This window comes from Molossus molossus, unplaced genomic scaffold (genome assembly GCF_014108415.1).
Source record: "Molossus molossus isolate mMolMol1 unplaced genomic scaffold, mMolMol1.p scaffold_m16_p_14, whole genome shotgun sequence".
Taxonomy (NCBI): domain Eukaryota; kingdom Metazoa; phylum Chordata; class Mammalia; order Chiroptera; family Molossidae; genus Molossus; species Molossus molossus.
In genome coordinates, this window is record NW_023425349.1 from 41,306,651 (window position 1) to 41,319,251 (window position 12,601).

The window sequence follows — 12,601 nt, forward strand, 5'->3', positions numbered from 1 at the left end:
ATCACAGTTTACATTCAATATTATTTTGTATTAGTTTTCTTCCAAGGGCAATAAAATGCTATTTGATTTCAAATATAACAAATGGCATAGGTTCCGTTAACTGTATAATGTACATGAATTAAACTATCATGTGGACTTGGTACATTACAAAGGACAGCAAAGTATACTGTTGTATTGAAAAATAGGAGATTTAGTGGTTTGGTGACGAAAGGGCTTTGAGCTATAGTTGTTTTCTATGCATATTTATTTCCCAGGACAGTCTGTGTGGTTCCCGTGTTGTGTGCACAGTTATTCAAACTAAGAGTAACGCTAAGAATTTGGGCCTAATGGCCATTTAATATTAGTTATTGCAAGCAATTTGTCAGGAGATAACATATCTAAGATTGTTTGTGTCCTTTGGTTGGAGGGCAGGGGTGTTCTTTTAAAAGTCATGTGTTGGATATTTTGCTTTTATAGAGGGAAAATAATAGCATACATTGTATTTTCAAGCTAAGCAAGTATGTGGGTTTTATGTGCAGTCTAGTAGAGACCTGATAGCTTGTACCAGTTTTCAGTTTTGTGCTTGCTAAGTTATTTTACAAAGTTTGAATTAGCATTAAAATGAAAATTTAAATTCTGTATTAGGGTCATTAGATCTGTAAAGGGCCTGCAAGGTGACAGTGAGTATCTAGATTTACCCCAGAGGGTTATGGGAAGGAGGAAACGCTGCACATTTTATGTATTGTTTATATATGTGAACGTATAGAAAAAGGTTTAATGCTGAACTTCTGGATCACTGAAGGAAGCTGCCGACAAGGAGGAAGTGAGAGGGGCCTTCAGCAGCACATGCTTTATCCCACCAGTTCGGTGTGAGGGGAATATTAGTGCTTCCATTCTCTCAAGTGTCTTTTCTTTGTGTGTATTTCATAGCACCTGTTCTGTATTAGTGCTGGGAGTTTAAATACTGTGACACTAGAGAAAAAACATGCTTTGAGGTTTTGGTGTGGAAACAAGTGTGCACTAAGATTAGGTTTGTTAGTATTTAACAGGAGGAGAAAACTAAAGCTTAAATAACAGAAGTTTACTTCTCGCCCCCATAGCGTTACCAAGGCCTCTGCATCCTACCTTTCTGTTCTGCCTCCCTCAGCAGCTGATTTCCGTCTTCATTCACAGTTTCCTTGTGGCCCAAAAAGGCTGCTGGAGCTCCAGTCATTTTGCTCGTATTTCCAGCAGCAGTAAAGAGGAAGAGAAGAGGGCAGGAACATCCCCTTCCTCTTTTAAAGTTATTTTTCTTTCTTTTGTTTCGTTAATTAATAAACATTTCTTAGAGCAGTTTTAGGTTCACAGCAAAATTGAATGGAAAGTATAGGTAGTTCTCATATTCCCCAAAGGGTTCCCTTTGTCTGAGGTTAAGAACTTCTCTGAGTACCACCCAGCAGCCTCTGCCTATATCTCTTTAGTCAGATCAGGGATTCACCTGCCTGTAAGGAAGGGGGGAGAATAGATTTTCAGCCAGGATCTTTGCTGGAGTTCACGGCCAGGGTAGGCTGGGAGGTGAGGAGGAAACATGGCATTTCTGGCCCAAAGCCATTTGAACTAAGATAGTCTTTTATTTTCTTTTGGTTATACCGCATAGAACTGAGGTTCAAGCCTTAAACTGGTTTCTCTAGAAAGCTGCTTTTGTTTGTTAGTGTTGAGATGCACTGTTTAGTGTTTGTAATTATTATGAGTTCTTAAACACTCGTCATAGGCACCAAAAATAATCATTTTAAATTATGCAAAGAAATGATACTGTTATATAAGTACACAGAAGGAGTTATTTTATGTTAATTTGGAGGCACATTTAGTGTTTTATAATGGGTTTTGAAGGAATGCTTTATGAAATGGATAAACACAATTAAAAAATTTAATTACAGTTCAATATATGTGTTTTTTGGTACACCTTAGATTTCTGTTACTCTTTTAAATGTGTTCCATCAGTAAATACTTCAACTTACATTGATTTTAAAAGGAAATAGTAACAAGCAAATCTTTCCTTTTTTGGTCTTTCTTATAGAAGGGTGCTAAGGTCGTGACTAATTGCTTTATGATAAATGTTTTTCTGTTTCCTCTTCTGCCCTCTTTTCTCTCCAATCATTCCCTGTTCAAAAGTGCCTACTCCTTCCACGTGACGGCCGATGGGCAGATGCAGCCTGTCCCCTTCCCCCCTGACGCCCTCATCGGACCCGGCATCCCCCGACACGCGCGGCAGATCAACACCCTGAACCACGGGGAGGTGGTGTGCGCCGTCACCATCAGCAACCCCACGAGACACGTGTACACGGGCGGCAAGGGCTGCGTCAAGGTCTGGGACATCAGCCACCCCGGCAATAAGAGCCCCGTCTCTCAGCTCGACTGTCTGGTGAGGGAACAGAAACCCGTGCACAAGGGTAATCTCTCCCTGGAGACTCAACAAGGAAATAGCTGTCCGGGTCTGGGTTTCATTCCCATTATGAGGAAATGGAAGCCCATTCCATTTCCTGTGTTAGCTATTTAGCCCCCACCCCCATACCCCACTCCCTTAAATGTGAAGGTTTCATTTGTTGCTCTTTCAGTGGTTAATCCCATGATAGATTTCTTTAAAAAAAATATTTTCGAGTCGTTTATAGAAGCTGCCCTTGTTTGAATGTGTATTCAGAAGGAGGTTCCCATTCAGTGGATGAAAGCTCAGCTAGCCCTGGACTCAGCCCTGCAACCCACTCAACTTTTAATTTCCCTGCAGCCTTCGGATAAATATGGAATAGTAAACATTCGATAACGTGGCATTAAAACCGTTCTGAACAGGGTCTGTGTTTTCAGGGAAGCCTGGGGAGCTGGCTGGGTGTTACTACCTTACTTTCAGGAAAGGGTTAAGAAATCACACTGCAAGAAATCAGGCCTCCTGGAGCAGCCCCCTGCCTTCCCAAGGGCCCAGTGCAGTCCTCCCCAGAGTGTGAGGCACCAGTGCGCACTCTGCAGGATCCTAGAGCGTGCCGGGCATGTTCCGATCCTAAACTGTGACCCCAGGATTTACAGACCGAATTCCACCGGCCTGAGGCTGGCGAAAGGCCGCCCTGCCTGGTGTGGCTTCTGTCTGCACGTTGCCATGGCAGGTGGTGCCCCCCACTCACTGCTGCTCGCGTCTGCGGACAGTCAGCGAGTGCTTCCAGGAAGGACAGTGCGGTGTTTCTGAGAGTTTTGTGTTTTTTTGGTAGTTATTGGCTTATTTTTTTAAATGAAGTAACTTGAAAATATTTCCAGTAATGAAGCGAATCTTAAACATAGCCTTACATTCTGTAGTAGTAGAAGTCTTTTGTAACATTTACCACCTTTTTTTGAAATTATGTGCTTCAAATTTCTCTACTCTCTGAGCCATAGGCTGTGGTCAAAGCATAGTAAATTCAGCTGTATCTATTTGGGCTGAAGGAAAGCAGTTCTTTTTTTCAGGAGGGGGGTGTCAGTTTAGGTCCCACCTCCCTTTCTAAGATGTGTTGATTTTGAAAAGATGCCCTCCTTTCTCAATTTCTTTGGTCTTTGGAGTGAGAGATGTAGATGCTGACAGCAGCCATGCTCCAGGGAAAGAAGCCCCGTTCGGTTCCTAGACTGGGATCCATCTGGCTAATGAAGACACAGTGCCAGCCTTAGGTGCCGTTAAGAGTAAGGAAACCAAACATAGGCAGGGGCCTACAGTTTCCAAATACTGGTAAATAATGGAAATGACGAGACCAGACATAAACGACTTTTGAAAAGTGGTTTCTTCATAGAGAAGTACGTGTATGTGTACCTTACATCTACTGATAATTTCAGTTCTGTCTACTCGGCAGAGAACTGGACATGAGGTGCAGTCCTGTGAGTTCGTTTTGTTTGCTCTTTCGAAGGAAACAGCTACAGTCATATCCTGATTTTACAGAACCTTTTTTGTTGGTGTCCGTGAAATACCATTTTTCAAGTAAAAAACAAGACAGCAGTTAGAGAACATGGCCTTGTTGCTGCTTGGTGTAATGCATTGCAGCAATTGAATTATGTTTATTTTACAGAACAGAGATAACTACATCCGTTCCTGCAAATTGCTCCCTGATGGCTGCACTCTGATAGTGGGAGGGGAAGCCAGCACTCTGTCCATTTGGGACCTGGCTGCGCCGACCCCACGCATCAAGGCAGAGCTGACGTCCTCGGCCCCCGCCTGCTACGCCCTGGCCATCAGCCCCGACTCCAAGGTCTGCTTCTCCTGCTGCAGCGATGGCAACATCGCCGTGTGGGACCTGCACAACCAGACGCTGGTGAGGTGAGCACAGGTGGTTTTCTGTTGGCGGGGGGGGGGGGTGTCAGAAGGTCTCCTGTCACCCTTGCTTCTCCAGCTGCCCCCAGTAACTCAGCCTACATATTAAGATCCTACTGTGTGCCAGGCTTGGAGCTGGGTATTGGGAGTACAAAGATAGGATTGTGTGGCTTCCCTTGCAGGGCTACCATCCTGATGCTGTGCTCGGTGTCCCCCAGACTTTATATTTAACTCCCTCATGTTCCCATTCCTATGCTTCAGGCACACACAGATACCAGACTTGTTGAAAAGTCTTCCTGGCTTTCGCCAGCTGGCCGCACATCATGGGTTGCAGTATGAAGGGTCCTCAGTGCAAGACGGTCCTGGCTTTGGCTAGAGCCAGTTCTGTGCCAGCAGGAGCCAACTAATCAAGGATAACACAGTCAACACAAAGCACATGAGAAGAGAACACACACAATGGTTTTCAAGTATCCATGTTTCTTTCTTTCTTTTTTTTTTTATCCTCACCCGAGGACATTTTTGCATTTATGTTTAGATAAAGCAGGAGGGAGAGAGGGGGGAAGAGAGAGAGAGAGAAACAACGATGTGAGAGAGACACATAGAGTGGCTGCCACCCACACGACCCCAACCAGGCCCGGGGACAAATTGCAACTGATGTATGTGCCCTTAGCGGGAACCAAACCTGGGACTCTCTGGTCCGTGGGCTGACACTCTGACCGCTGAGCCAAACTGGCCAGGGCAAGTATCCATGTTTCTTGATAACTAACTAACTAAGCTCCGTCCAGGGGTTGTTCACCCGGGAACAAGCCCAGCTTCCTGGACCCTGCTCTGCTCACTGTAGCGAGAGCTGAACTCGGGCTACCTTTGTGTCTCCCCTTGGCTCCCGCAGCTCACTCCCTCTACCCAAGTCATCTCACACCAGAGGCGTTGCAGAAGCCTTTGAAAATGTAAGCTCTAAGTAAACATCCAAGGCAAGGCTAGCATGTCTTTCGCCCTTTTGTTTCACAGTTCATCTTCACTCGGAAACACAGTTTGTCTGTGGTGTGACTTTAGGCTCATGGATTGTTTAGCAGGCCTCCTCCCCATGCTTTTGGGCCTGCGTGCTGGAGAGAAGGGACAGATGGACTGTGGAAGTCATCACAGCAGCTCCCTCCCTCTCCAGTGAGTGTCTGTGAGCCAGGCTCTGCCCCGTGCGTACGTGGCGGTGTGGCGGCTGTTTTCCTCTTGGCGCTCACGGGGCAGCTCAGGAGGAGCAGAGTGGACTCACCGACAGAACTGCTTCAAACTCACCCCAGCAAGTGTCCAGGCTTTTTCCTCTTTTCTTTTCTTAAACTTAGGAACAGCACTCTCACAGTTCCGTCCTCAGTGCTTTTCCTCCTCGGGCCTGCACTGCTGTTCCCTGGTTTTCTAGACGAGGAGCCTGAGGCACAGAGAGGCTACATTGGCCTGTGGGTCACACAGCTGGGTCCAGATACTCTGTTCTGTCTGCTCTGAACCCCTGCCCGGTGGCAGCCCCTGCATGTGCCCGTCGGATACGATGGGGTGGTGCTTTATGAATCTCTTTCTCAGTTTGGACGGGCCACATGTGGACAGCAGCTACTCTGTGACAGGGGGGTACACTCTACTGGATATCTTAGTGTCTGCTGTGACCTGGCCCATTCCAAACAGCCCTAGGGCCTGCTTGGTCCGAGCCTCGGAGTAGTGCAGAGATGTGTGGACAGAGGGGCGGAGGAGCACCCACCGATCGCCGTAAGTCCGCAAAGACATCATGTAGTCAAGGAGTGAGCATTTCATGAGTTCTCGCCGTAAAAAGAAGTCAGGCTGAAGTGGCGAGAGAGGTCGCTGGGATTCAAGAGCGTTCGGAGGGAAGAAAAGCAGCACTTGCAGCAGGTGAAGCAGGGTCTGCCTGCGCGGGGCCTGTGTGACCCTGGGGAAGTCCAGAGGCACACGGGCACGTGAGGGCCGGTGCACAGTGAGAGTTTGGGGGAACTGGGGTGTGTGGGGGAGAGGACTGAGGCAGAAGTTCAGAATGGCTTGTGGAGGAAAGATTTTCGAAGTGATGGTTCACATTTTGTCTCAGAATTCAGGGCAACAGTGGTGCTTTTTCCTTCTCTTCCATGCTCACTAAATTCCAAGCTCAGTTTGAAAGTGTGGAGATCTGTGGGAATAACAAGGTGAGAAGGATAGGCATGGAAACTTTCCTCTTGGTGTTGAACTTCCCAAACAGCTCTCTAATGGGGTCTGCCTGTACCATACTGATTGGACATCTCTCACCTGCCCTGGTCACTCTTCTTGGCGTGCAGAACCAGGTCCAGGACCCCCAAACCGCCAGCCCTGTGGTGGCCTGCGTTGATCCCCTCCCTCAGCAGGCCCACCTGTTGCTGGCAGAGAATCTGTGCTCAGCAGATCCCTGTGGGTTGGTTGGTCTTGGTGTTGCTTTGTGGCTGAAGCTTTCCCTGTAGGAGAACAACCTGGTGCGGCCTTGCTGGAGTGCCGTGGGTCGGCCTCAGCAGTTAGCTTTGTCTCTGCTCAGCACCTTTGACTCAGGAGGTGGGCACGGCCTTTGTCTCGGGGAGTCCCGATTTCGAACGCAGGGCTCCTTCTGACACAGGAAGCAGGGACGAGGACTGAACTCACGCTGTGTGGGCTCGGAGGGCAATGCCGTGCTGGTCGGTCGGGGACGTGAGCGCTTCTGGACCCCGAGCTTGTAGGTGGTGATGCCGGCCTAAGGCCTTCATTTCTCTTCACGGAATATGTTTGGGATTTTATGTGTTTCTCTTGTTTCCTTTTAACACTTAAACACTTTTCCAGACCTGGGAGAAATTTCACCTTCCATATGGATTTGTAAGAGCAGCTATGAGAGCGTATTTAACTTCTCCTGTGTAGTGACCTCAAACGGCACTCCATTTCCTTAGCACCTGGACCATGAAGAAGGAAAAGCCAGCCTGCAGGTGCGCTGTCTCCTCCCAGGGAAGCTGGTTTCATCTTGCGCATCAGCAGACACTGAAGAGATGACACCCTGCATCCAAAACCAACACCACGGTGGTGTTTACCTTGCGCTCTGGCAGGAAGTCATTATTCAGTCTGGTTTGTTTTATCAGGCAGTTCCAGGGCCACACCGACGGGGCCAGCTGTATTGACATTTCTAACGATGGCACCAAGCTCTGGACGGGCGGCCTGGACAACACGGTCAGATCCTGGGACCTGCGTGAGGGGCGGCAGCTGCAGCAGCACGACTTCACCTCACAGGTGCCTGACTTCTTCCCGCCCGGTCCGAGGGGTGGTGTGTGCGCATGCTCGCGGTGGCACTCCTCCCTCCCACCCAGGAGAACAGCGGTACAACAGGCCAGGCGTACATTTGAGATACTGAGTTGTTTTGTTCTGTTTTTTTGACCACGGACAGACAGACAAAAACCTTGAAACTCTTAGAGTGGTGTCTGACCCCTGCAGACCAACCCTGTCAGTTGCCATGCTCATCTACGAGGTGGTTCACAGAATCTGTGCAGTCAGGGGTACGCAGTGTCCCCCAGCGTTGTCGGGTCTGCTTTGCCCCCTCCCCTCTCCCGTGGGGGGCAGACCCTCCCTGATTCACACACAAGCAGCTTGAGAAGCAGGGGGGCGTCACAGGGAGTCAGGAGAAGCACAACAGCTCTGAGAGTTAATTCACTTTTCTTGCATCAGGGAACATAAAAACATGCTGCAGCCTCTCAGAGGATGCCCATTTTATTGCTCATCCTTCAGAAAATGGACTCATGGCTGACTACATTTATGGAGTTTTAAAATGATGTAAAACTCCCAACTTTGTGGGTTGTGAGGATTGTCTGGATGGCAGGCATCTGAGTCCAGGCGTGTTCGGGAACGGCTGCCGCTTTAAAAGTGTTTGCTGATGCCAGTGTTCTTCTCTCCAGAACTGGTTTACTAATGTTTTTGTAATAAAAATAATTTTACTTAGAAAAATAGGACAAAAACAGGAAACAACTGTACATACGACTAAATTTTGTGTCCCTGTTAAAATTTTGTTGAATTTCTTACAGTCTTCCCTGTTTTAGCCCCTTTTCCGGTATGCGTAGAATACTGTTTTTGGTATGCCATTTTTTATAAAACTTCTTATGGAAATTTTCAAATATGTATAAGGGTACAGAAAATGTTCGCACATATATGTGAGTACAGGCCCCTCACCCAGCTTTAACAGTAACGCATGACCGATCCTGTTCATTGTGTCATTCCTGCCCCCAGACACTAGATTATTTTATAGTAAGTCCCATACCTTGTCATTTTAGCCATAAATATTTCAGTTAGTGTATGTGAAAGACAAGGATCTCTTTAAACAACACACATGAATATCATTATTATTAAGAATAATTTCTTGCCGTGACCTGCTTGGCTCAGCGGTTAGAGAGTCAGCCTTCTGACCAAAGGGTCATGGGTTTGATTCTGGTCAAGGGCATGTACCTGGGTTGCAAGTTCCATCCCCAGCCCCAGTCAGAGTCGTGCAGGAAGCAACCAGTTGATGTGTCTCTCTCACATCAATATTTCTCCTCCCTCCCGCCCTCCCTCTCCCTCCTACTCTGTCTGAAAAATCAAAGGCAAAATATCCTCAGGTGAGGATTAACCAAAAGAAAAGAATAATTTCTTAGTTTCATCACATATAAGTGTTCCGGTTTTTCCAGTTGTCACATAAAGATTTTTAACGCTTGGCTCATCTGGTTGAGTTGCTTGTCCTGTGGACTTGACCACAGTCTGGGGTTTGCTGATTTCATCCTCCTGTTCTTGTTACTTTCCGCCTTTCTTGTTGCTTTTTTCCTTCCTCAGTTTACTAGGCAAATCATCAGTGAGCCTGTTCTGCTTCTTGTAGATCTTCTCCCTGGGCTACTGCCCCACCGGGGAGTGGCTGGCCGTGGGCATGGAGAGCAGCAACGTGGAGGTGCTGCACGTCACCAAGCCCGACAAGTACCAGCTGCACCTGCACGAGAGCTGCGTGCTGTCACTCAAGTTTGCTTATTGTGGTGAGTTCAGCTGAAGGGAAACCCAAGGACATTGATGGCCTCAGTGGAAAGACTTCTGAAAAATACAGTCAAGATCCTGGCTGGAAAAAAATTGTTCTCTGAGCTGCTGGATGCAATAATTGCACTGTCTTAATATGTTCCTCAGAGCACAGTGATGTCTGTTTTCCGCATTTGAGAACAGTCAGCAGGCGATGAAATTGCCTCATACAACGTTTTAACACATTTGTTTTGGATGGGGAGAGTCGGGTGGAGTGCAATTAGTTGCAACTCTGAAGAGGGGAGAGTGGAGATTTATTGCAGATGGGGGGCAGGCAGGAGCCGCAGAGCCGTTAGGGCCTGACCAGGGTGAGGCACCCACCCTGGAATGTTGAGCTGAGCCGGACTGCCCACTGCCGTGAGGATGGAGAGGGAAGAGGCTGCAGGGACTCGAACGTTCGTTCACGAGGTTGAGGCTGCTGTGTGAGCAGCCGTCACTGTCCGCTGCCCACTCTGCCATGTGTCCTGTCTGGCTTGTCATCTGACCCTTCCTAGTCCCATTTGGTCGTGGGGAGACTAACGAGAACAACATCACTGATCCCCTGTTTGAGGACCTGCTGTGTGTGATGTTACCTGTGGTGGCTCAGGGCTCAGGTGTGGTCCCTGCTGCTGCTTTGAGTGAACCTGAGATCACAGGTGGTTCCCAGCAGAGCCTCGTTTCAGACCTGTCTCTGCTCATGGAATAGCCCAGCCCTTGGACAAGGTCGTCCTGACTAAAAATGCTCTGAGTTTGATTAGGTCCATGGAGCTCATAGAATAGTAGGGGTTTTGTCTTGTTAAACTACATCTTCTTTTGGTAATTCTAGGTAAATGGTTTGTGAGTACTGGAAAAGATAATCTCCTCAATGCTTGGCGGACCCCCTATGGAGCGAGTATATTCCAGGTAAGTCCTTGTTCTTACCGGAATGACAGTGTGACCACGTGTTCCAGGGACAGCCGAAGGGAAGGTGCCTTGGAGGGAGCAGGCCCCTGAGTATCTCGGTCCCACATCAACATGCCCTCAATTTTTTCTCTTCTAGTCCAAAGAGTCCTCGTCTGTGCTCAGCTGTGACATCTCTGTGGATGATAAGTACATAGTCACTGGCTCAGGGGACAAGAAGGCCACGGTCTACGAAGTCATCTACTGAAAACATGATGTGATTTAATGTTCATAGTTGAATTGGGCCAAATGTTTTGAATTTGTAGAAATAGAAAAGTTGTAACTTTAAAAAACAAGAAAACCTGTTTTTAAACCTTGACACAAAACAACTTTGAGTCTATAAAGAGGAGGCGACGAGTCCACCAAGAAGGTCATCTACCTACTAGACCAAGTGGCGCACCAAGGCCGGTGGACGGGCCGAGGGCCCAGGCCTGAGCAGAGCCGCTGGCCGCAGGGCCCGTTCTTCCTTCGTGTGACCTGCACGGATGCCTCTGTTCCTCGCGGTTCCCTCACGTTCCGTCCTTGGTAGCGCAGTGGTGTCTCCAATGAACTTGTTTCCTGGTTTTGCATCTTGTGAAATGTTTTTTTGTATTTTTGTTGAAGGTTAAACATTTGTATAAATTGTAAATATATTTGGTTTATTACAGTAAAGGCTTTAGTACCAATAAGTGGTTTTCCTTTTCCTTCTCAATTGTTTTCATCGATGCTTTGGGATCCTCGATGTGGGTTTTATAAGCAAAGTCCAGTAGAGGCAGTTATTAAACGCACTTCTGATTTTGTAACTGTATTTGGTCACGGGCTCCGCTGCACTACAACCTAACCAACACTTCCGAGTCACTGGAAACTCAAGACTAGGAATTGTGAGTAAATTGAAGGTATATTAGTAACAGTTTTATTTGGGAAGCTAAAGTGACTTGGTCAAAATCCATTTTTTTGTTAGGGTACTCTTATAATGTGAGGTCACAGGTGACAGCCCTGCTTTTTCTTGGTGATTCACCAGGAAACAATATTCTTTTCTCCGGGGAGGCTCAGCCTTTTTGGATCTGTGTTCTCCCCCTTCACAAGCTTCACGGGTCCCGTAGTGGAGGCGACTTGGGCGTCCTGTTAAGATGGATGATGTTCACAAAGCCGTAGAGTTTATTAACCTGTGAAAGAAAGGTGGGCTGTCAGCTGGCTTTGTCTCCATTAATACTTCCTTGATCTATTGTATTAATTTACTGTACTTCAGCCAACCACACCCAGCACTTAGCCTTGCTCTCCTGGAGGCTCCCCGCAGCTCCAGCCGCTCCGTCATTAGTCTGGTCTTGTCTTTGAGACAAGCTTTTACTAATTTGATTAGATGAAATCTAACCCTGGGCTTTTAATAGGTTGCCATGCATGTTTCCTTCTGAAAAGACCGCAAGACTCATGCTCTATATACCTATTGTTGACGATTATGTTTTAGAAAATAATGAGGAATAATTTTGAGCCAAGTTTCCTAGCTGTTTAAAAATAACATCTTAGGAATTTTCTTATGATCCAGTGAGTTGTTGGCAGTTTGTCTTAATATTTTTTCCTTTATTATCCAGACCTTATTCTTTATACATTTGCTTTTTGCCAAAATAATATTTGTTTATGTACAGAGTTTGTTAAATATTTTCTCTTCTCATTAAGCGAATGGCAAAGCCCTAATTACTGAAACCGGTTTCCCTCATCCTTTCCTTGGATAATGAAGCAGGTTTCTGTACTACAGGCTCTGGTGGCTTATTAACACAGTGTTGACCTTCTCTGTCCCTTCCCTGCCTCACTTCGCCCTTCCATATAGCAGGATAGAGGTTGAGCTACTGAAACAGACCCCACTGTACAGTGGCTTAGAGACCACAGAGGTTTGTGTCTCCCATGGAAGACCCAGGCCAGCAGCAGCTCTGTGCCTCCAAGGTTGTTCGCTGTCCCCACTTCAGCAGCAGTGGGGACAGTGGAAGTTCAGGGACTAGGAGTTGTTGGTTCATCCCTCCCATTCCCAGTCGACTGGCAGGGACTTAGCCCCTCCCCAGACTGGGAAATGTGGTCTCTGGCCAGGCGGCCGTGTGCCTGTGAAGAGGGGGGCACTTTTGAAAGGACTCTGAGTTAAACATTCCCGTTGTTGTTGTGCATGGTCTCCCTTCATGCTTTATAGGTTCCCAAGCTTCTGATATTCTTCCTCTGCTGGGGTTTTCTGAGGGTCTAGGTCTAGACCATATCAACTCAAGGATTTGCTGTGGGATGAGACCCAGTTGGGTCCTGGAAGAGGCATTCTAGAGCTAGTCCCTCTGCTCAGGGGGTTTGGAGTCTCGGAGAATTGCCTGGACAGTTGTTTGCCCATTCATCAAGTGAGAACGCTAAAAC

The 12,601-nt window shown here is 47.3% G+C and overlaps 1 protein-coding gene across 3 annotated transcripts in view; it reads left to right on the forward strand.

The window, feature by feature from the left end:
* TLE1 (TLE family member 1, transcriptional corepressor) overlaps nt 1-10,905 on the forward strand; it is an 85,472-nt gene extending 74,567 nt beyond the window's left edge. For 2 of the 3 annotated variants that reach the window (XM_036261319.1, XM_036261321.1), the window contains exons 15-20: nt 2,131-2,380; nt 4,035-4,282; nt 7,378-7,525; nt 9,132-9,282; nt 10,125-10,201; nt 10,338-10,841. In XM_036261319.1, coding sequence (XP_036117212.1) covers nt 2,131-2,380; nt 4,035-4,282; nt 7,378-7,525; nt 9,132-9,282; nt 10,125-10,201; nt 10,338-10,445 — 982 coding nt within the window. In that variant the 3' untranslated portion in view covers nt 10,446-10,841. Of the gene's footprint in view, nt 1-2,130; nt 2,381-4,034; nt 4,283-7,377; nt 7,526-9,131; nt 9,283-10,124; nt 10,202-10,337 lie in introns of all 3 variants that reach the window. The other variant, XM_036261320.1, reaches the window with a different exon arrangement.
* Nucleotides 10,906-12,601: the final 1,696 nt, after the last annotated feature.